A 23,374-nucleotide genomic window follows, 5' to 3' on the forward strand; every position below is an offset into this window, starting at 1 on the left:
TTATCTTGGTGAATTCAAAAATCCATAGCTCAATCCAATCCAAAATAGATTATAGATAAAAAAATATATATATTTTAAATTTGATTATTTCATAAATAATTATTTCTAGAAAAATTTTTAATTTTTGATTTCACTTATGCATGTTAATCAAAACAATTGCCGCAAATAATTCATAACTTTCATAAAAAATACATATTACCATAAATCTATAATCCAATTTTAAAATTTTTTTTCCCTTCTCAATCCCCAAGCCAGACCATAATGAGCCAGCTAGCCTACCTAGATCCGTAATCCGTATGGATTGATCCATTTAGATCGACTTTTAAATGAGTTGACTCAATCTATTTAAATTATTTGGTAAGATGAATCAACCTGATAGATCCAATCTAAATTGACGACTCTATTCATGATAAACTTGACACATGAATGGATCGAATACAATAGACACCATTTGACAAATGAAGATCGCATGAATCTTTCATAGTTCCATGCTGAACCCGGCTGAAAAAAAAAACCAATGAGGGCAAGAAAACACAACTGTGTTCTTGCACCATGAATTTAGGCAGGATTTGCTCATGGCTGCTTATTCAGCAACTGCAAGCAACAAGTTTGACAGACTGAAAAAAATACCATGCATGTGTGCATCCTTAGCTACATCGATATAAGTGTCATCACTGATGCGACAAACTAGAAGATTTAACCATGAAATCAACAAGAGAAAGAACAGATACAGAAGTATCAATGATAACAGCGCACAAGTTTATAGCTCACCCTAGCTTTTAGTTGTTTCTGACTAAGAACAAGAACATTCACTTAGCTTACAGATCATAAGGAAGACATGCCAATCATGGCCAACCTTTTTCCATACTTGGTTTTAGATATCTCTCCCTTTAAAAAAAGGAAAAACTTACTTTCTGTTTCTGTGCTAGATAACTATCAAAACAATCTACATAAACAGATGCAGGTAAATGAACAAATGTTGGGGCAGAGATGAATCATTATAGAAACAAGGCAAAAAAGCAGAAGAAAAAAAAGTCCTTTCGCCATCATCAATATTTAATAAATTGCAATGAGTAAGTTAGCACCCACCTTCGGTTAATATATTCTTTTGACTGCTGCCAAACAATTGAAACCAAATTAAGGTTCATGTTTGACGCTTTCATATCTTATGCCCACTGCATGTGCCATGGCTTGACCGTTTTCTCTTGTGGGTTCTCCAAGTAAAATTGTCAGGGAAACTGCTGGCATCACTTTCACCTTCATCTTTGTTATGAAATAAACCAGACTTGCACACGATCGGTGAATCATTACTGTCATCATCATCCAATATAGATCTGCCAATATTCTTTTGCTCAGACAAACTTTCTTGGTCCACATTATTAGATTCAGACTCACATGCATCATAAGGGTGCTCTTTCCTCTTCCTTCTAGAAGATATTTTTGATGTATCTTCTCCAGCTTCTACAGCCTTCATCCATTGAACATCACTCAGTAGATCAACATATACCACTTCCTTGCGAGATCGCTTTCCAATGACCTCACTGCTGCCTTGTGTACCCTGACCTAGTTGCAATTTGGCTTTGTCATTGTTAGTATTGTGAAATACCCAATCAGGCACCTCATTTTCCTCCATCAGCCTTGACCTGTATCTTTCCTTCCGCCTTCTCTCTTCATCCATCTTCTCAAACAACCAAAACTCATCCTCAGTTCGAGCCGCAAGACGGTTTATTTCTCGCTCACTAGGCACATCTGTTCCAAGTGAACTTGTACCTCTCCGCATTATCTCCTGCAGCATCTGTCGCCTGTCTTGTGCTGCACAATACAAACATAATAATGTTAAAATTCAATTGAGAGAGACGACCATTAAGATTGATTGATATATAAGTTCCTAACACAGTACAAGGAGAACAGACCAGTGGAGGTTGTATTGAATAACCCTGCCTGGATAACCTTAGCATCAATGCCCATCTTCTGCTTTGCACGTTCCAATATTTCCTCTTCGATTGATCCAACACTAATCAAGACAAAGACTCGTACCTCCTTCTTTTGTCCAATACGGTGGGCTCGATCTTCTGCTTGTTGGTCCATCTGAGGGTTCCAATCACTGTCAAAAAGTATGACAGTATCTGCAGTTTGCAAATTCAACCCAAGACCACCAGCTCTAGTGCTCAACAGGAACATGAAATATGGAGAATCTGGAGCATTGAATTGTTTGAGTAATTTCCCTCGTTCTTCAGTTTTTGTAGAGCCATCAAGCCTGACATACTTGAAGTCGTATAACTGCAAGTAGATCTCTAGAATATCAATAAGCCTTGTCATCTGGGAAAACAACAACACTCGGTGGCCAGCTCTCTGCAATTTCGGAAGTAATCGATCAAGCAACTCGAATTTTCCTGATGCTCTAACAATTTGTTCTTTTTGCCACATATTATAGTCCCCCACAAAGAGGTATGGATGATTGCAGCACTTCCTCAGTTGCATTGATAAGTTCTGAAGAGATTTTGACTTGATTCCTGCAAATAGTGGATGAAAAATGTAGCAAAGGACAATTACTGCATAGCAAATGGAGGTCAAATACACAACATATCAGAGAAGACCAAACCTAAACGATTAAGGCAGTATTTTATATCATAAAATATTTTAGATTCAGTAATACCTTATTTAATAGCATAATATGATAAAAGGAACAGTTATTCATGATCTATGAAAAAACGTCTAGTTATGTATTTCATCTTTATTAGAAAAAATAACAATCTAATTCCATTTAAAACTGAATGAAACAGATAATAAGTTAATTAACCTTTTACTATTTTCGTCTATGGGGAAATCACTGTCAACACCCCCTCATTGTTGATGATGGCATCGATTGGATTGGAGGAAGAGGAAGATAATACACCATAACATCAAGAGATGAAAATGGCTTCAACTTGCAAGTCTTCTTCTCAGTCCCTGTCAATTCTACTCTCAATATTGACCCGAATCTGGATCATGTGACAAATTTTTTCCTTACTGTCAGACGTTAACTCCACTCTTGTTAGTGACTCTAAAACTCCAAATAAAAAATTTTCCTTAACATTTTTTCCCTACCTCGTTTGTCCCTTGCAATTTTCCCTATCCTCAAGTAAGGGTCACAATTCATGTCGTGTTGTGATAATCATGTCATAAACAAGTTGTGTCATTCGAGTAACTAAAAAACTATATAAAATAATTATATATTTATTAAAACAGAGTTTTATAGTGTAAAATTATCTAATCCCTCTAAAGGATTAAATATAAATCACATAAAAAAATTATTTAAAAAAACAAATTTTCTTTATAAATAGATTTATTTGGGTCATCTCATGTTACTTTCAGATTTTGTCTCTGTTACATGTTTCGGGTTAGGTATGTTATCAGACCATGTGTAATATTTTGCTAGCTCTACCCATAAGCATGAAACACACTTTTCTAAAGTCTCAAAAATTCAAGCTCGAAGTTTGTTCCATCTAGACTCATCAATAAACAAAATACTGGAACATATCCAAATATGATTTATCTTGAACATTATTAATAAGTCCATCTAGTACTAATGTAAAAGAAAAAGGCTTAAAACTGATACATATATAAACCTACAACAACAGAAAAATAATTTATTGCGTTATCAATAGCTCTAATGATAATAACTATACTTCCTTCCTCTCTCTCTTTTTTAAGTTGATAAAATTTATGAGCAAATCATTCATATATTATCAATATTTTTCTATTTACTTGTCTTATTTATAATTGATCTGAAGGACATAAAACTACATCAATTTTCAGATCCCCCCCCCCCCCCCCCCCCCCCCCCCCCCCCCCCATTGTACCTCTTATTCTTGTAACAACAATACTTTCCTAAAATTCCAAGGTGTGATTCTTCCACTTAATCCTCAATAATTTATTCAATGAATTAAATCTTACTATCATTCTAATCATCTGAAACTTTCTTAAAATTTTATCGAATAACTTAGTTAACCAAACTAAATACTGATCTTATGACGTTGAACTTTTTTCAAGATTCAATTAGATATTACCAAGTCCAACATTCTTATCTCCCTTTTGTTTTTCTTTAATCTCATTTGATCTTGCATTACAAAAAATCTAAGATTTTTCAGCTTACCATAAGTTTTAATCACCAAAGCTAAAAAAATCAGTAACGTCCTTGTTAAATTATATAAATAAATTGTTTATCTGTACTAAATGAATGGCCCATTGTCCTAAATAGAGTTCATATGAAAAAAAAGGTTCCAGATTGTTGCAAGAGGTAGTTGGGAAAACAAAATCTTGAGACACTGCAAACATATCCTTGCAAAGTTCAAAAACTTCATTTTATGGTTTTAATATCAATAATTCAAGTTTTTTATTTATTATTTGCATTCCCACAAATTCCAATATGGGTACCGTATGGAATTTACAAAGACAGAAGCCAGAAATTATCGAAATTATATTACAAGTACATGTACATTAGAATGTAGAGAATTATTAGAAAATGCCATCAGAAGAATGTAAGTATCATGCATGACTCACCAGATTCAAGTCCAACCCTTCCAAGATCAGTGACTTGCTGATAATATGCTTTCTGCCATGCAGACAAATCACATTTTAGAATGACTTGTGTTTTCCCTGGGAGATACTTTTCCACCTCATCTTTCTTCCTTCTTAGTAAAAATGGCCTTATAACCTGAGATTTCAAAATTGTGTTATAGTTAATAGTATGAAGAAGATACCAAATAGAAATAATATGCAAGTGGTTACTCACCTGATGCAAACGGCGAATGATCAGCAATTCTTCCTCATCTGTAAGGGAAACTTCACATTTATCCATAAATGGCGCATTAAACCATTCCTCAAAATTTTGTACCGAATTGAAAATACTCGGTAGAAGAAAGTTAAGCAATGCCCACAGCTCCTGTAAACTATTCTGTATTGGAGTGCCAGTCAAAAGGAGTCTGCGGCGGATACGATATCTGGAATAAAAGAACCCTCCATCAAATAGGACATTATAGAGAGATGCTTAGCTGATAAGAAATGAAACATAAAATTTCAATTACACTGGAAATAATCTGGAGTTTCATCAGGAATGTATTTCAATCACTCCAAAGATAAATTTATACATAAGAAAAATTATCTACAAGCAAACCAAACTCAGAAAATAAAATATTTTGAAGAGATTAAATTTCTATTATTTAAAAAAAAACATTCAAAATGGTACCAAACAATGTTAAATGGTACTTCATGATTGTCTAATTTAAAAATAATTTTCTTCCAAAGCCTAAAATTCGGTTCGATGTTAGAGTTTCGATCTCCAACTGGAATGAGACTGTATAGTTGTTGTGTTGACACATTGAGACATGGTGTTGGTGGCACCGATGAGGAGAGTGGAATCGATGAGAAGGAGAAGCAGGAGAAAAATATATATATAAGGGGAGAAGAGAAGGCTAACAGCTGACGTCATGAAACAGCATGTCCTCGCTTGCCTGAGGAAAGATCTCATTTTGAGTGATAGGGCTAAGAATAAGTTTAATTGAGTAATGGGTTTTGTGTTTACAAGTTAATATATAATGGGCTGTGGGTTAATTATTCTATATTTTAAAAAGGAGCAGAGAAACAGTGGCAATCCCTCACACTCATTAGATGCAGCCTGTGGCAGAGAAGTGAAGCAACAACAGCAGGTAGCGAATCGACAGTGAGCAGCTGTGAGCTATAGAGTTCATGAGGTATCTATCAGTAGTCCTAGTCTCATTTTGGTTTTGATCCATGGGCACAACGAGATGTTACATTCATGCTGAATGAAGCAGAAAACATTTCAAACCATGAGATAAACTACCCACAGAAAACCCCTTCTGTATGTGTGCTTAGCAGGTTTACAGAACTAACAAGTAACCATCAGATGTTTCATTCCACATCTACCAATGTTTTATGCATACAATTATATTAACTCAAGATCTATTAACCATGAAATGTAGGGAACTAGTGAAAAGACTTCCAAATTTCGGCATAATTATATTGACCACTGAATCACAACTCATCCACTGTAGGACTGTGTAGCAGCAAACAGTACATGGACTAGCCATCACAGATACCCAGATTTTTTATGTCAGATCTTTCTCTCATCTGCTCAACTACTTAATCCTCACTCCTCGTTGGTCATAAAAGCTCCACTGTGAATTGAAGATGCATTTTGCCTTTATCAGGCAACAAGAAAAATGGGGCTAAAGAAGCAGAAAAGAAGAGAAAGGACATCTTCCAGCTCTCACTAATAATTTATTAGTCACTTTTCTCACCTAGTTTTCCTAAGAAAAACAACAATGAAAAAAATGGATATTTTCCAACCTAATACTGTTACTTCTTCCCATCTGTATGCCAGATAAAATACCATCTTGGATAGATGCTTACAGTTTCTTCAGTGAGTTATTAATAATAAAAAACCTACTTTTGCCATATACCTATGTTGAGCAAATTCAGTGTATGTTAGAACATTTAGATCTGAGTCGAAGCATTTTATTTCCATATACCTGTGAATCTTCAGTGATTTATTAGTAATAAAAAACCAATTTTGCCATAAACCTTTATTAGAACCTAGGCCATATAATGAAATTACAACTGGAGAGCATACCCAGACACAAGTGTCCTGGCAAGAGCACACTCATGGTTTTTCAAGCGGTGTCCTTCATCAACTATCATGTAGTGCCAGTGAATTTTCTTTAGAAAAGCTTTGTCTCTCATTATCAGATCATAGTGTGTGATCATCACGTTAAATTTTCCTTCTCCAGAATATTCTTCCCTCATTGCTTTCCTTTCATCTAACCGCCCATCATACAGTACTGCTGTGACACTGGAGACAAAGAAAAAGTTAACCATGTTGTCAGTAAATAAACAGATATTCATGTCAGAACAATTTATTGCTACACTATCCACCTGGGTACCCATGTTGAAAATTCATTAATCCAATTAGGTAATACTGCCTTTGGAGCTATAATCAAATGTGGGCCTGTGACACCCTTGTTTTCCATCAAATATGCAATTAGTGCAATGGTCTGGATTGTCTTTCCAAGACCCATTTCATCAGCCAAAATACCATTCAAATTATTGTTAAACAGCGAAAGCATCCATTGAAGTCCTTCAATCTGATAAGGTCTCAGCTCCCCTCCTTGAAGTAGTGTTGGCTGTTCTGTTACCTGCAGAATCCAAACATGATTTCTAACATTCTCATGGTAATGCCACAAAATAATGGGTTCAGAAATGCACAATTAGAGAAGGTGGATTGTTCATAAAATTAAAAGTAGTACAATGGTAAACTACTAATTTGAGTATCAGGAAGTAATAAGAAACCATTAGTAAAGGTTATCTAGATATAATTCCCTGGTCAATGAACTCCATTGAGGGCATCATCATTAGTCAACCAGGAGCCATCAAATACCTTTCATTGGTTAGTAATTTTTCTCCATTTTTCCTTTAAATTGTATCACCTTGTTTAACTGTTGTATCTCTAGCTCCAGTCATGGATATATCCAGGAATGACAACAATCTATACCTCTTACTATTGACCTAACCTACCCATTGATCATCCATCCCTCTTGTTCTTCCAATTCGTTTATATTGGAATCACTAAGTTATGTTCCTTTTTTTTACACCTAATAAAAAGTGACTATAAATATTTGTGTTAGAGTTATTGGGTGATTTGAGTTGTTAATTACGTATCTTGTGGGTTCAATCTGAAACTAGGTGTCTTGGTTATAGAATGTTATAGCAAGTCCTATGTATATCATGTCATGATTGTCTCTAAATAATAACAATAGAAAATTTCTCAACTTTTATCAAAGTATCTCTAAAGATTAAGATTTCTTTTCTTCAATCCCCTTGGAGGAGGCCACTTGTTTAATATAATGGCACATTCTCCCCTTTGTCTACCACCATAAACCCCAATTTTATTTCGCTCCTCAAATCTCTATATTAATTAGGAATATTGATATTACTAATATTTTGATTAATATTGTAAATAGTTGTATCATCGTTAGTGTTGCAATAATTAAAAATTAGAAGATTAATTAAGTTATCTAATTGATTGATATTGAAAATAATAACACCATCAATTAAATTAATAATTTGTAAATTAACGTATAGTAATACATATTGATATTTTTAGTATTATTAATTTATTATTTCATTAATACTAAATAAATACTAATTTTAATACCATATCATTTCTATTTATAATATTAGTAATTTATATGCATTATTTAACTAACTATGTTATTCTTTCACTAGCAATAATAATAGACATATCAATTCTGATAATATATCAAGTTAAATTCAGCCTGTTAATCACAATAATAATTATTTACTAGCATAACACAGGAATATATGTATAGTTTATTTTTTTATCAATTTAATCCAAGCAAATCTACCCATCCAATATGACCAACACCTACTTTTTGGAAGGACCATGCCTAATTTTTGGAAGATACCGATATTAATTTCAACGACCATGTTCCATCAAATATCAGGGAATTACAACAACCAGAAGATCTTTCAACTCTATACCACAACCATGCTTTGCTAATAACACAATTCTATATATTGTATGAAACCCACATGAAGCATCCTCTGTTTAGTTCCACGCTTCAAGAAATTATAAACATGCTAAATTCAGAATTCAACATCATAACAAAGTAAACAACTGAAGCAACAAAGCAAACTTCTTACTATCATATGAAAGTTTTATTACATTAAGCAGAAGTGCTATCATGTAAGCAGCAACACAAGAGGAGATGACATGTTTCATAATACACTTGATTATGTTACAGGGATCCAGAGGAGTTTTTGGTTTATAACTAGCATATGCAGAACAAAAAGTATAGTTAAATGTAAAGCATTAGCCATTGAGATGTACTAACAAAGAAAATTGGTATTGTTAGATGGTTTCCAGTGAAAAATAGTTCTAGTATCAGAAGATGTCATGCCAGATGCTCAGAAGTATCTTTTAAAGCTGTGACACTTTCTGTTGTACTTACAAACTTAAGCTTAAGGAACTCTCTTAACTGTTTTTAACTGACAAGGCCAGTACTGTAGTTCTATATATGTAAGCAGAATGATCAGTGATAATGAGCTGATACTAGAAGCCATCTGATCACATATCAACTTGTATCTTTTGATAAACAAAAACAAAGAAAGTTGGATATGGCATATGACTTATAATAATATACCTTTTCCTGTATTGAATGAACAGCAGAATTATATTGGCGCTGTCCTTCAAGCAAATCATTTGCTTTTTCAAATTGACTGGAATCAGCATCAATAAAATCGTTGTCATCATCTAAAGACAACTCCCCTGGAGTTTCACAATTAGAGATAGAATTCTTTTCAGATTCTGAGTCTTTCACTGCTTCATTGCCTTCTGCATCCTTCTGCCTCTGTACTGCAGCTCCAAGACAGACAAGAAGATCATTGGTCTTCGACAGAAGCATTGTCAAGCGTTCATTTTTGCTTTCTTCCACCATCTTCATGTATGCTTCTTGATCATCAGCTTTCAGTGCTTGGAACCTCAATTTCTCTGCACGTGTGGCACGTTGCCTTTGCCTAGCATGCCATGCCTGAATATGCTCATAATGCAATTTAAAAAAATAAGTAGAAATACAAAAAGAAGAAAAATGAATATAGAAATATTTTTGTAGAAGTTGCTAGAATCTCTCAAGGAATAGAAGAAGGATCTTTAATCATAAGTTCATTGCATGAATTGTACTTAAGTAATAGATTCTTAGAGAAACCAGCTTAGAACTGGAACAACAGGTTTCATCCACTGAGAAGTTCAAAAACAGAGAAATAGTTATTCGGACCTGAATTCCATCATTTCGTTGCTTTCTTCTTTTGAGAACAGCTTGTGCTAGTAACTGAAATTCACGAGCAGCATTAAGAATTTCAGCAAAAAATTTCCTCTTCCTAATATCTGCCTGGTTTTTTTCATCCTCTTCCAACCTCGACATCCTCTGGAGTGGAAAATTTTAATAGGAGAAAATTTAGTCACACTCGTGTGTCTAACAACAGGCAATCTCCAACTAATTGCATTTGTCCATTAAAACTGAAAAAAAAAATCTAAAATTTACTAATTGTGAATGTAACCTCTGTGTATCTTTTCTTCCTGTGACGATCATCAGCTTCAATTCGAAAACTGTCGCCAATACCATACATGCTAAAAGGATATCTTAATCTCATCATTCCCCAATCAAACAATTGTTTGTCAGGGTGTGCACATTTCTCATTCAACCAGTATTCTGCAGAGACATCAGAACGCACTTTCCTCTGCAATTCTACTAACTGCAGAAGAGACGAAAGAAATATTGACCATGAGGATGTTTAGTTATAACAGTTAATATCAAATCACTACTGTAGATTCTAGTAACAGTGACTGCTAACAACAATGAATAATTCATATCTGTAAGTCCCCTATAGAAGTCATCAAGACACGAAAAAATACAAGAAGGCGCTTGACACAAGCAACTCAAACTTCATAATTAATGTATTAACTTTAAGAAGTTCAAATGGGTAGATTCATATCAGCTATTACATATTTAAAGTTTTAAACCTTTACGTTCACTAGCAATAAAGTAACATGACTTTTGAGAATGCAAATTCCCCAGCTGACAGACCAGGAAAAAAAAGATAATTATATGTCAGATTGAACAAGTTCTAGTTAAATTGTCCAAGAGAGATCTACCATACTTGTTTAAAATAAATATTAGATCAATTATTTGGTACAAACAACAAGACAATTGGCATGGGTAACCAAATGCTGCAATAACCTAAGTACCAGCCATACCAACTCATGCAATTGGCACAATCATCACTAGAAAGCAATGAAATATGTGCTTACAATTTCCAAATACCACACCATCATCATCATCGCTATGATTAAGCCCGTCTTACAACTATTTGGGATTAACCACATGGATCTTCTACTGCCATTGAACTCTATGCAACATTATATCATTAGTAATATTCAAATCTCTTAAACCGTTTTAGTTACATTAGTTACATTTTTCTTTAGCCGCTCCCCTGTAGTTAGATTTTGCTACAGCCGCTCCCTGTATCCCTCATGCCTTCAACTTTTAATTGATTTAGCTTGTCTAACTATGCAATGATAAAATCTACTAGTTGTCATTAAAGATGCCTATACCATCTTAATCTGTTTTCACTAATATCATCCTCTATTAGAGCTATGCCTAATTGGTCCTTGATAAAAGTTATCAAGATTTTTTATTACATCTTTTCTAATAACCTCTCACATCCATCATAGCAGTTTAATCAAATTTACAAATACAACAAACTAAAAAAGAAAGAAAAAAGACTCACTGATAAATTTTTCCAATGATCTAAAAAGCCAATGTATAAGTTCATGGTTTATTAAAACTCTAGGATCTTTTGTATACTCTCAAGAACTAAACCTGATCATGACCATAAACAATAAGATGGAATAAATGTTCCTATAACATGAAGATGGTTGACTTTCTTATAACAAGCCTATAATTTCTTATTTATTCATTCATTGAGAAATAATGATTAATTGGTTCTTTTATTGTAAGTGCACATGCAAACTCGAGTAAATATGAAAAAAAGCCCCCATCATAGAGTATCAAAGTTAAAATTAAATTCCTAAACTTATTCATCAACAGTGCAGAAAATGGAGTAAAAATGTAAAATAATAAAAATAATAAAATAACATAATAAGTTGAATATACAAGTTTTTTGCCATGGAAAGTCACAGAAGAGAAACACAATATGCACATCAAACAACAATTAGGAGACAATCTAGGACATGAGTGCATAATAGAATGAATAAAAATTAAAGACATAACTTTCTTTTTGAAAGAGAAACAATTTATCACACTCAGAATTACTGATAAGTGATAAGGTTTTGCTGTCACCTTTAAGCCATAAAGCTCAAGCAAACACTTCATTTGTAGGTCTTCCCCCATGGTCGCTGGTAACTCTGAAAAACCAGAGAAAAAATATATTTGTTGATAAAAGAGAATGCATTTTAGTTTTAGGCAACTAAAATGCCATATTGAGAATATAGAACCAAATTACTAAAAGATTAAAATAAACAGAAATTTCAATATTTCTTAAGCCAAAGAAACATAAATAACAAAGTAATAGGTTTCACTACCAGGTCTATCATACAATCATGCTGGTTAAGATTAATAGATATGAGTATATTTTTCTTTAAGTTAAAAGTTTGCAGTAGTGTCTATCCCACAAAGATCAAAACCTTTTGGTATGAGCGTGTCCTTTTCCTCTACAAAATTCTCATTCCAACACCAACAAGAAATAAAATGTATTTGTTTGCAACCAAAATTTTTATCAGCCTTTCCTACAGACAAAAGTCATCTTTGTTACTGTCATCAAACTGTGTTCTCCATCGAGAAAATTAAACATCTGAAATAGATAGTAAAGAGTGTGACTTGGTGGTTTCTCTTTCCAAGTATTTGAAGATTAAAATATTTCCTTGTTATTAGATAAGAGAGATGACAAAACCTTTGATCCTTGATGTAGAGTCATAATTTTCTGCATAGACCTCTGGTGATAAAAGCATAGCAATATTTTTTTCAAAGGAAAAAAAAAGAAGAGATAATCTAAGATTGTTGAATGTAGCATAATATCAACATTTAAGAAAGTATCTTACCTACCAAAAACATATTTTTTATACAAAATTCTCAAGAAAAGACAATGAACTTGAATTAGTTGCTTCTCAAAAGTAAACATGGTAGGAAAATCAAATTAACCTTCAAGTTCTGTAAGGCGATGTTGAATTAAGCTATTAAAGCGACTTTCTTGTGTTTCTCTCAATGCTGAAGAAGACATGCGACTTAGCTGCTGCTTCAACAATGCATCTTCTAGATCTGAAATCAATGTTCCACTAGTTGAATCTGCAGGAATCTGTAAAGAAACGTATAAAGTGTGCATTACTTTTAATCAAAGGAATTCAATATAGCATTTATGGAAAATAGAAAATGGCAAATTATATCCTATCGTAGCCACCATATATTATGTCAATAGAATTTATTAGTCATTTAACAGATATGTCGTGCACATTTTTGCACGAAAGAATTAGTATAAAAATTTCCCTCAAAAACATCATTAAGACTCAAGACAATCAAAAACTAAAATCTAGTTAATGCAATCCGAGACAAAGTTTGAACCGAATGCTATATTTTCACATGTTAATCTTTTATGTCTACATACTCGCACATCTCACTTTCTAACAATTATAAACGTTGATGCACGTGCATCAGAACATCAGTTGTTCAACCAAGAAAAATCACACATGCACCCTAAATACATGGTCCGTCTGTTCTCATATTTTCGCGAGCATTCCTCTCTAAGGATGATGATCTAAGTTTCGACCTCAGGATAATGTGACTTCATGTACCCAAGATCTAAGAAACGCATGCTCAAAAACGTAGTAACTCTGTAAAAGATAATGATTTTGCCAAAATAAGTTCTTGCCGAACAGCAAACAACAACGAAATAAAAATAAAATCAATGCTATCAAAACCATAATTTTCTATAAGAATCAAGCGATATAACGGGGGCTTCCAAACCACCTCTTCACCAGATGAAGGAGCGCCACCATCCACGCAGTCCACCTCGTCTTCCGGAGCCGGAGCACTCTCCATTTCCAACTGGGCCTCCCTGGACGGAGGTACAGAAGAATCCGCATGGTAGATTGAGGATACGGCTCGGAGCACATCGGGCGGCAGGGGGAGGTTGCGGGATAGGAGATTGAGGGACGCGATGAGGGTCTTGGTCTCCTCGACGCGGCAGCCCGAGGAAGGCTGCAGTTTATCAACCGAAGCCGCCATAGCGGCGGAGGGAGGATTCAGCAAATCACCGCCTCTCTGCTCCCGATTGGGCCGTCGAATTCAAAAATAAATTGCAACGAATCGTAGCGCAGTTCTCCTCCGCCAGCCAATCTTTAAAATTTATGATCTCGCGCTCGGTCTGCTTTCCGCCTCGCTCTCCTTCGCCCCGAGTCCGATTGAACTCGCTTGCTCCTCCTTTTTTATTTCCGTTTTTGTTTTCCCTTTTTCTGTAATATTCTTTACAAAAAACAAAAAAAGAAATCTCTTCTTCAAAATATGAGATACGGATTCGGGCATAGGATCCGAAGCGATCAACCCGAAAGAACCTCAGTAGATGAATTAGGTCACAGATTAATAATGGCGAAACCGAACCGGCGGTTCGGCCAGGTAAACCGGTCGTTTCGATCCCGACACAATAAAGATATGATAAATTGTGGAAGTAAATAAGGATAAGTAAAGTTTCAGTTAAATTGAATAAATCTATTAAATTGATTCGAATTTAAAATTTTAATTTGATTACTTTAAATTTTTAATTATTTTTTATAAAAAGTTGATTAATTAGATTCGATTTCGATTTTAATATTTTTATTTAATTAAATCAAATTAATTAAAATAAAAAATAATTTATAAATTTTTATAAATTTATAAATTCTTAATTAATTAATAAATTTTTTTATCATATTTAAAAATTTTAATTATTTCAATTAATTTGATATTTTATCAATTCGGTTTGTTCGATTTTTATTTAAAAATTTGATAATTTGATTAGTTAAAAAATTTTTAATTAATTTAGTTTAATTTAATTCGATTTTAATCAAATTCTAAAAGTAGAAAGTAAGTTGAATCACTGATGTATTTTTGAACCAGGAAATTGGACGGATAATTTTACCCTTGTATTTTAAATTTACATATATTTTAAAAAATATATTTAGTAAAATTCAAACACCTAATTTATTTACTACTACAAAAGTGAGATGATGTTCTTTTGATAAAATAAATTTTAAAAAAAATACCTTTTTGATAATTAAGAAAAAAAATCATCTTTTGACTTTTATTTTAAAAAAACACTTTTACAAACGAACTGCACACAGTCACACATTTGATCATCCTTTTTTATTCTGTCTCAACTTCTCGATGAAGTTTTTGTTCGAAAGGTTTGTCTTCGGAGCATCTCGTGCCGTATCAGCTGCATTATCGTGCGACGCTGCGTTTTCTTTCTGCTCACAAGAGACGGTGGCAAAACTTGTTGCGTCTAAAGCATCTTTTTGTTCGATCGCAGCCATTAATGCCACTGTCTTCGACAATTTGATTCTCTCCTAGCTACCTACTTCTTTTTATTTCTTTCAGTATCGATTGATATATCATGGTTTCTCCACTGTCATTAATGGCGACTGTACTTGTTTCATTCCTCATGCCCACTTGGCGAGAAGGGACATGGAACCTGCACCGAGAAGCAGAGCGAGGTGAGCTCCCAGTTGAAGCCTTCCTCTGAGCTGCATTTTAGGGTTCTTCAGGTCAGCTGCCAGCAGATCCACCAGCGACATGTAAATTAGAATCCCTGCAGAGGCAGCATTGAGCACGCCCTCCACGGTGAGAGCGGCGAAGCTGGCTTGGTTGTAGCTCGAGGCGATGGCGATGCCCAGGGAGATGCCGATTGGAGCCGTCAGGGAGAAGAACACTGCCATGATCACTGTCGTTCTGCCTCTGAACTTCGCCTGAAAGTTATAATTCTTATTGTTATTGGGAAAGAAAATTGAAAACGATGTTACAGTGAGATTCGTAGAGAAGAATTAATAGGATCACCTGAACTATGCAGCCGCCGAGACCGATGCCTTCGAAGAACTGATGGAAGCTCAGGGCTGCAAGCAGAGGCCTGATGGTGGAGGACCTTTGAGATGCGCCCAAGGAAACGCCGATGATCACTGAATGCACCAGAATTCCGAGCTCCAAAACCTGCAAATTAAATGAGCATTTTCAGATTACTCTGTCTGTTGTAAACTAATTCAATTCATTCATGGAACAGCGTACTTGGGAAATCACGCGATCGCGGATGCCGTCAGCGAGCTCCGCCTCCTCCGGCGAGTCCGCCGCCACCGCGCCGTGCGCGTGGCCGTGCGTGGCGTGCGTGTGCACGTGCACGCGCCCGTGGCCGGCGGCCATCGCCGCCTCCTCGTCGCCGCGCCCGCCCTCCTCCTCCACCGCCCGCGCCTTGCCGAAGTGGGACCGCCGCTCGTAGTAGCTGGTGGCGGCGGAGTCGACCATCATGGTCGCCAGCGCCGACGACATCGCCACGAACCCCGCCACCGGGAAGTCCCCCCACGCCTTCTCCGCGCGCGGCGACGCCGTCAAGCTGTCGAAGGCGTCGGGGAGGATGTGCACGAGCCCCGTGGCTAGGATGACGCCGGCGGCGAACGCTTTAACCAGGAAGAACAGCCCGCTCTCTGGTCTAAACGCGCCCACCGACCTGCCGAGCAGGGGAATCACCACCCCAACGCCGCCGGCGCTCAGAATCACCGCCACGGCGATCAGCTTCAACCGCAGAGGACGCTCCGCCTCCGCGTCTCCTCCACCCGCCTCCAACTTTCCGCTGCTTCCGTCACAGAGGTCATCCAAAGCAGTGGCTCCCAGCGGAAGGAGGAGGATCAGCAACAGAGCCAACAAAGAAACAGAACTGAAACAGAGGAGTGGCACTTTCATGGTGAGCTGGGATTCAGATTGATGGATGGATCAGAGCAGTGAACGGGAAAGAATTTATAGGGGAGAGGGAAAGCGAAAGGAGGCGATGGCGATGAGCTCATGTTGGGAGAAAGGGAAGGTGGGCAGCTCGATGCGGCTTAAAGTGAGAGGTGAGCCTTGCTCGCGTTTGGAGGAGGAAGGGAAGCTCCACTGTGCTGGTGTTGACATGATGTTGTCATCGGGAGAAAGAATATAGTAAACGCCAATGCCCAACCAGAACCGGCCCGAACCACCCGGTTCGGTCCATTAGATCAGGGATCGATTTAGTTCGGTCCAGTTATAACAGGTTCGAATCCTGACAAAGCCAGATAATATGCATCACTACATTTATTACAAATGAGTTCGATTCAGATTCAGAAGAAAAGATGAAAAAGATGTTGATTTACCGATTCGAATAAACCTAAGAAATTCCATTAAGTCGATAAATAAGAACATCAATTTAACTGATAAATGAGTAAAAATATCTTATAATTAACTCATTGTGATTTAACTCGAGTCTTCTTCGCGTCTAATCATAAGTTTTTGTCAGAGGATTCGAGAGCACCTCTAAAACTTTGAACGAAAAGTGAGCTTCAAAAAGATTGGTTCAACCGAAAAGTAGTTTGAATACTTTTTAGACGAATATTTGTTTTTTTTTTGTATGATATTTACTTTGTTAACTTCTGTAGTTGATTGATTAATTGACATTTTGATCTTGTTGTTTTGGTTGATTAATTTAGGGTCTTATCATGGACGTCATATTATCGACAAATATTTTGTTTTAATAAAAATTAAATATTATATTTAGATTAGATGAAAATGAAATATTTAGATATTACCACGTGCATGATTTTGTAGCCGTTGAAAGAAAATGGTGAAAATGATTGAGGTGGAGACTTTAGAGTACGAGGTCAAAGTCAACTAGTGTCTCATCATTGTGCAGTTATAAACTGGAGTGAATTTTGAAGTTTTGGTCGATGATATTGGCTTCGGCCACCAATTTGGATGGTCTATAGATTTGCGTTGACTCTTTGCTGTCTCAAAACTACAATCATGAGAAGCATGGGTAATAGAGGTCAACTTCTGACTTTTGTTCATCGTCCAACCTGTAAAGGGTTTTAGGACCGGACTTTGCGATTCCAATCCACTAGATTGAGTTTGACTTTAACCTAATGTTACAAAGGCGTATTGATATGGGACAAACCAAGTCAGTCAAGATTCACCTGAACCAAGTCAAATTGAGCTTAAGATCACAATAGGTAAAGGCAGATTTGAATCAGACCGCATCATCTAGAAAAATGACAAAGCCATATGGTCGGGTCGTCAAGAGTTGACACTTAAATATGATGGTGTAGAGGTATTTCATTGCAACCTTTGCAACCCTATCATCTTTGGTGTATGTCAACATGCAGGACTCATACCAAAAGGAGGAACACTTGTCGGAGGTCATACAGGTTAGACAAGACCTAAGGAAGATGAAAAACTAAATGATGAAAATTTATGGGAGAGATTGTCGGAAGTAAGACAATGCAACATGATGAGAGGAGGAAAATGAAGGCAATGACTGAGGCAACATTCTCCTCTGCAAGCTCTAATAAAGCCTTGCCAATCAACTTGAACCATCCAATACCAATTGGGAAAAGGCGGGCTATTCAACCCCACCATTGGATTGGTCATTAAGATCGAAGTGATCACAATTGCCCCTTCAGCTAGATCCCCATGATGGCCTAGGAAACCATCGCTGCTTGCACGACTACTTGATTTTGCCATTGAAAGCAAGCACCAGGATCCACCCAATCCTTGCTATCACTTCAAATGTTCCCTTCATGATTATTAGGGCATGCTTGCATTAATGGAGTAATATCGTCGACTGAATATGCACTATTTCTAAGGTAATCTGACATCATCCATTAGACTCGAACAACAACCTAATTAGTTGGACTCTCACCTCCTTCAACTAGACTTGGTTGAGAGTCTTGTGATATGGGAGGATAGTCAAAGGTCATGTGGCGAGGGACGGTCAGAGAGCTTGCAGAGGTAGAAGTCAAAAGTCAAGACAAACCAACTAAGTCAAGACACACATGAATTAAGTCAAATTGAGCCTGAGATCAACCCAGGTAAAAACTGGCTTGAATCAGACCTGACTCCTCCAAACTCGACGCCCAACTCTAAGATCCTACCCCTCGGCGCCCGACTTCCAACTCCGGGATCTCTATCACTTTGTGCGCAACTCTGGGATCCCTACCCCTCGGCGCCCGCCCGACTCCAGAATCCCTATCACTCGCCACTTGACTCCGAGGTCACTATTACTCAACACTTGATATCTGACTTTAGGAGCTCGAATCCAATACGTTCGAATGCCTCAAGCACCATGAAAGCAAATAACATGGGACGTGGTCAGCAGAAAACGGAGGATGTGGGACGATGTGACATCCCCCTTTACCCTAACATGGCGTACTTTTGATCAGAACATGGAGGATGTGGGTACCATTTCTCCCGCTAGGAAAAATAGTATACAAGAAAGAACATGGACGACGTGGATACCATTTCTATCCCTTGGCACCCGAATCCCAACTTCGGGATCTCTATCACTTAGCACCCAATTCTAAGATCCCTACCCCTCGGTACCCGACTCCCAACTCCAGGATCTCTATCACTCGTCGCCCAATTCTGAGATCCCTACCTCTTGGTGCCCAACTCTCCACTATTGACTCCGGGATCCCTATCACTTGGCGCTTGACTCCCGATTCCGAAGTCACTATTATTCGACGCTTGATATCTGAATCCAGGAGCTCGAATCCAATACGTTCGAATGCTTTAAACATCATGAAAGCATATAATATGGGCATGGCCAACAGAAAGTGAAGGACCCTAACGTGGGGAACTTTAGATCAGAACATGGAGGATGTGGGTACTATTTCTCTTGCCAGGGAAAATAGTATAAAAGAAAAACTTTGGACAATGTGAGTATCGTTTCTCCCGCCAAGGAAAACAGTATAAAAGAAAGTTCATTCTCACAGGCATAGGTACGTGCGCAGACATCACATCTACACTCCTTTCTTCTTCTCCATTCTTTAACTCTCTGAGTTTAATTTGAAGCGTCGGAGTGGTTGTGTCAAAGTCCGTCTTGACCTTCTTAATATGGCAATGGTTAACTTTACTAAATTCCTTCTTAAAGCCATCTTAAAGACATGGACGAATTCAAGAATTAAAGATCCATTAAACTTTAGGATAGAAGGGGTGGATTAAACATGAATGAATGGAGAAGACAAATATCTTTTAATCAATAGTAATTAATGCTCTAAAATATCCCTGAGCTTCCTGAATTGGATGTGCCCCATGTAAATCTTTTGATCACCTTTTGCTACCTACCAAACTAGGGTTCTTTTACGTATGAAGATTTTCATTTTAGATTTAAATATTCAGTTAATTATTTTAAATTGTTGTCTCCATATGATACAGCAGCAGAATCGTTGTGTGCAGAAGACAACAGTGTTGCAGTGTGCAGACTTCTCAGTCCTCCAATCCATGCAAACAGACCAACGAAGAACACAAAAAAGAAGAAGAAGAAGAAGAAAAAAGATATTTCTACTTGAGAAGACACCTCGGTGGATTAGCTGAGAAGATTGGAAGTACTGTCGTAGTATGGAAAATAGATACAGATATTATATGGATAGATATATGGCACTATGAATTCCATTGCATCAATGCAAAATTGGTAGGCACTGTGGACCTCAACCATGGTCTACTGCAACCACCTGACCAGCAATGGAAGTGCTCAGTTTCAAGTTCAACTCCTCAGACACAGACTAAAATGATAAATTTCAGACCTAACAATACATTTTCCCCCTTTCTTTTGGATTTCTGTTCTCATTGCATGAGACTAGCTAGGATAGATGTGATCTTTGAGGAGTTTTGTTCTTCCTCCTGTTGTTGTTGTTGTTGTTATTGTTGCTATTAGCAGAGTGGACTAGATTTGGTAAGAAACCATCACTCTTGTTATTTTTTGTTCCTGAGCTGCCCCTGCCACGGTCGTGGTCGGACGGTGAGCCGTCACTGTTGTGCGGCTCTTCTACTATCGCACCGGCGGTGACCATCTGGCTTTCGTCCTCAAGGGGGTCCGAGCTGTCCATCCTGAGGTTCTCAAAGTGAGAGAAGGCGATCTCGGATTCGTCGACTAGTATGCTCGACAAGTCCTCACCTTGCATCAGAAAATGATCCACCTAGACATGTTTTTAACAATCGGTTAAGTCTTCTGGTACCATTGAAATAAGCAACCTTAGAGTTTCTACTGTTTCATTTCCTCCTGTTCATTGGCATGCTCAAGGACATGCCTTTTGACCAGTAACAATAAGTTTTCTTAGTGTATCTTTATTTGGATAGTAGGAGGTCAGCTGTATTCATGAAAGATTTGGTTGACTGCACTAGTCAATGGAGACAAAAAGTTGCCATGAAACGGATCACAAAAGTGAGAAGTGTACCTTGCAGGAGAGAGAGCAGAAGTGGAAGGGCTCTTGGAGGATTCTGTCACAGGTCAAGCAAATGTTGGCAGAGCCCTTGGAAGGCCTCGATTGAGGCCTTGGCTTTAGAAAGATCACTTTTGCACTGTTTATGGTATAAGGCTGTCACACAGAGCTCTAAACTTAGAACTCGAATAAAACAAACAAAGCTTATAATATAATTAACAACACAAGAGTGTCTGTCTGTAGAAGCAAGCACACCTGAACATATGAGCAGTCTATGAGCTTCTCAAGATCATCCAATCTAACCACATCATTGTAGACGTAGCGGCGCACCTACACAATTAATTGCAGATAATCACAGAGCGAGCAGTAAGCTTTGTCAGTTCAGAAACAGCCAGTTTAATGCGAGCACTGCTCTCATGTTACTTATGAAGGTAAAATGGTAAACTCGTCCCTCGAGATAGAGGATAGGCCAAGCTAGTTGGTGGTCTAAAAAGGGCCACAGGATTTAATGGGGAATGATGGTCGTATGGTCAAAGAGTTACCACAGTCGTAGAAATGGGCAGGAAACTGAAGAAGGAAAAGTTACAATTGAGGGAAAGGCTTGGCCTTGGGTGGGAAAGCTTGGAAGCTCATTGTGGAAGCAGCCAAGAGAAGGAGAACTTATCCAGATAAAAAAAGCAGGAGGTCTAGTTAGTAATGGTGGTTTAGCTGTTGGAGATCAAACACATGCAAGAAAATGAAGAACATGTCGAGTTTAGCAGAGGACTCGATTTAGTCTGCGGTGGCAATTGGGGTCGCCTGTTTTGCATAGGAGATTGGGGTGCAATTAAAGAACAGTGACCCAAAGAGAAATGAATTGATATTTCAACCAACATGTGAGCTTCTTGAGGAGGAGCCATTACTGCCATCACCATTCAGGGAAGCTCTGCCTGCAAATCCATTACTGACAGTTACTATACTCCTATGTCATCTCTTTCGCTCTCTCTCTCTCTCTCTCTCTGCACTACAAGCGGTGGAGAAAATATTATTGGTATAGGAAGAAGAATCAAGGAACCAAAATGAGCAGCAATAATTGTTGCTTTCTGATGTCGAACAAAACCTAACCAAGACCGTCATAGTTGAATTTAACCCGTATTTTCCGACCAGGCTATTCCTGCTTCCTTTCGGATGCTTATACTTAAAGCCATATAAGATTTGAAAATGAGTTTCATGAAGCTTCCCTAATCGCCTAGTTTTATGAGCTAGAAGTAGTGAAGATTTAGAAAAGCCAGCATGGTTAAATCAACAATTCCTCAAACACTGCCTGCTCCATCAATTGCATCGAAAAAGAGAAGTTCAAAGATCGAGAATCGTCGCCTTCAATTTAAAGATTCCGCACCATGAACCGATTGAGCAAACCCTCGCCTTATCTCTCCACTAGAGAAGCAACAGTAGTAAAGACGGTACTTTTTAGCAACTAAACAACATCAAAAGAACAAAAGAGACAGAAGTTAAGGTGGAACCTGGAGGAGAGGGTGGGAGCGGTGGTCGGGGGCGCAGTGAGGGCAGATGCTTGTGCAGCAGCCGAGGCAAAATATGTTCTTCTCGTTCTTCTTCCGGCTCTCGTGCGCGGGGCAACCCACGAAGAAGCTCTCTTCCACCAGCCCACACAGCCATCCCGGCATTCCCCCACCTCCTTCGTACTCCCTCCTCCCCATGTAAGCAAGCTACACAGCACGAGGAAACTAACGCGCAAGCCACTCCTCGTCGCTCAATTGCGTCCAAAATCCGAACTTTCTCAGAACAACGCCATCCGCTCCGCCTCCGGAATCGGCCTGCCGCAGCAAGAAGCGTCCTTTGCGAGCGAGGAGGCTAACGAACTCGGGCCAGCTATATATGGAGAGAAAGAAGGGGGGGTAGAGAGGGAAAGGAGATGGGCCAGAGAAAGAGAAGGGGAGGGAGGGAGGGATTTAAATACGAGGGAGAGCCAAGTGGCCTTGATGGGGCTTTGGTTTGTTGTTTTGTTGGGGAATGGGCGAAGCGAGAAAATGGTGGTGGTGGTGGAGGAGGAGGAGGAGGAGGAGGAGAAGAAAGAGCAAAAGCAGCAGCCCCACTGCCATTTCCTTGTACCTTGGCCTCTGCTCTGCCTCACTTTTGCCCCTCATACAACAGCTGAAACGAAATGGAAATTCCACAAAAGAAATTTGTTTCTATTCCCGATTCCGTTTTATTTTTTTAATTAAAAGAAATTATTAATTTGATTTTCTTTTTTTTTTTAGATTTGATCGGAATATTAATCCGCTTCTCTATCTGGCACGTGAACCACGCACGCATAAGGTC

General features: G+C 37.8%; 3 protein-coding genes across 3 annotated transcripts; all 3 read right to left on the reverse strand.

Moving 5' to 3' along the window:
* Positions 1-754: 754 nt before the first annotated feature.
* On the reverse strand, positions 755-14,064 carry LOC141839304 (putative ATP-dependent DNA helicase CHR12). The gene is made up of 12 exons (XM_074727024.1): positions 13,617-14,064; positions 12,795-12,948; positions 11,937-12,001; positions 10,135-10,329; positions 9,852-10,001; positions 9,222-9,608; positions 6,934-7,193; positions 6,632-6,850; positions 4,775-4,982; positions 4,543-4,696; positions 1,914-2,513; positions 755-1,812 (listed from the first exon to the last, which is right to left on the reverse strand). The coding sequence occupies exons 1-12, from the start codon at positions 13,872-13,874 to the stop codon at positions 1,160-1,162; spliced, it is 3,303 nt and encodes a 1,100-aa protein (XP_074583125.1). The 5' UTR covers positions 13,875-14,064; the 3' UTR covers positions 755-1,159.
* An 862-nt stretch (positions 14,065-14,926) lies between these two features.
* On the reverse strand, positions 14,927-16,571 carry LOC141839873 (zinc transporter 3-like). The gene is made up of 3 exons (XM_074727723.1): positions 15,903-16,571; positions 15,678-15,827; positions 14,927-15,589 (listed from the first exon to the last, which is right to left on the reverse strand). The coding sequence occupies exons 1-3, from the start codon at positions 16,569-16,571 to the stop codon at positions 15,284-15,286; spliced, it is 1,125 nt and encodes a 374-aa protein (XP_074583824.1). The 3' UTR covers positions 14,927-15,283.
* Positions 16,572-20,232: 3,661 nt separating this feature from the next.
* On the reverse strand, positions 20,233-23,170 carry LOC141840741 (protein RGF1 INDUCIBLE TRANSCRIPTION FACTOR 1-like). The gene is made up of 4 exons (XM_074728805.1): positions 22,558-23,170; positions 21,311-21,385; positions 21,071-21,211; positions 20,233-20,812 (listed from the first exon to the last, which is right to left on the reverse strand). The coding sequence occupies exons 1-4, from the start codon at positions 22,750-22,752 to the stop codon at positions 20,477-20,479; spliced, it is 747 nt and encodes a 248-aa protein (XP_074584906.1). The 5' UTR covers positions 22,753-23,170; the 3' UTR covers positions 20,233-20,476.
* Between the last annotated feature and the right edge of the window lie 204 nt (positions 23,171-23,374).

This window comes from Curcuma longa, chromosome 11 (assembly GCF_044706935.1).
Source record: "Curcuma longa cultivar G26 ecotype Majalengka, Jawa Barat chromosome 11, ITB_CL_G26_1.1, whole genome shotgun sequence".
Classification (NCBI taxonomy): Eukaryota; Viridiplantae; Streptophyta; class Magnoliopsida; order Zingiberales; family Zingiberaceae; genus Curcuma; species Curcuma longa.

Coding starts and splice junctions, on each gene's coding strand:
- LOC141839304 (XM_074727024.1), bottom strand. CDS start 13,874: ATGGCGGCTTCGGTTGATAAACTGCAGCCTTCCTCGGGCTGCCGCGTC. Junction 12,002..12,794: donor TCGCCTTACAGAACTTGAAG/GTTAATTTGATT, acceptor CTGGTTTTTCAG/AGTTACCAGCGACCATGGGG. Junction 2,514..4,542: donor AAGGGTTGGACTTGAATCTG/GTGAGTCATGCA, acceptor CACTATTTGCAG/GAATCAAGTCAAAATCTCTT.
- LOC141839873 (XM_074727723.1), bottom strand. CDS start 16,571: ATGAAAGTGCCACTCCTCTGTTTCAGTTCTGTTTCTTTGTTGGCTCTG. Junction 15,828..15,902: donor GCGATCGCGTGATTTCCCAA/GTACGCTGTTCC, acceptor TTTAATTTGCAG/GTTTTGGAGCTCGGAATTCT. Junction 15,590..15,677: donor TCGGCGGCTGCATAGTTCAG/GTGATCCTATTA, acceptor TATAACTTTCAG/GCGAAGTTCAGAGGCAGAAC.
- LOC141840741 (XM_074728805.1), bottom strand. CDS start 22,752: ATGGGGAGGAGGGAGTACGAAGGAGGTGGGGGAATGCCGGGATGGCTG. Junction 21,212..21,310: donor TAGACTGCTCATATGTTCAG/GTGTGCTTGCTT, acceptor TCTGTGTGACAG/CCTTATACCATAAACAGTGC. Junction 20,813..21,070: donor TCTGCTCTCTCTCCTGCAAG/GTACACTTCTCA, acceptor AAACATGTCTAG/GTGGATCATTTTCTGATGCA.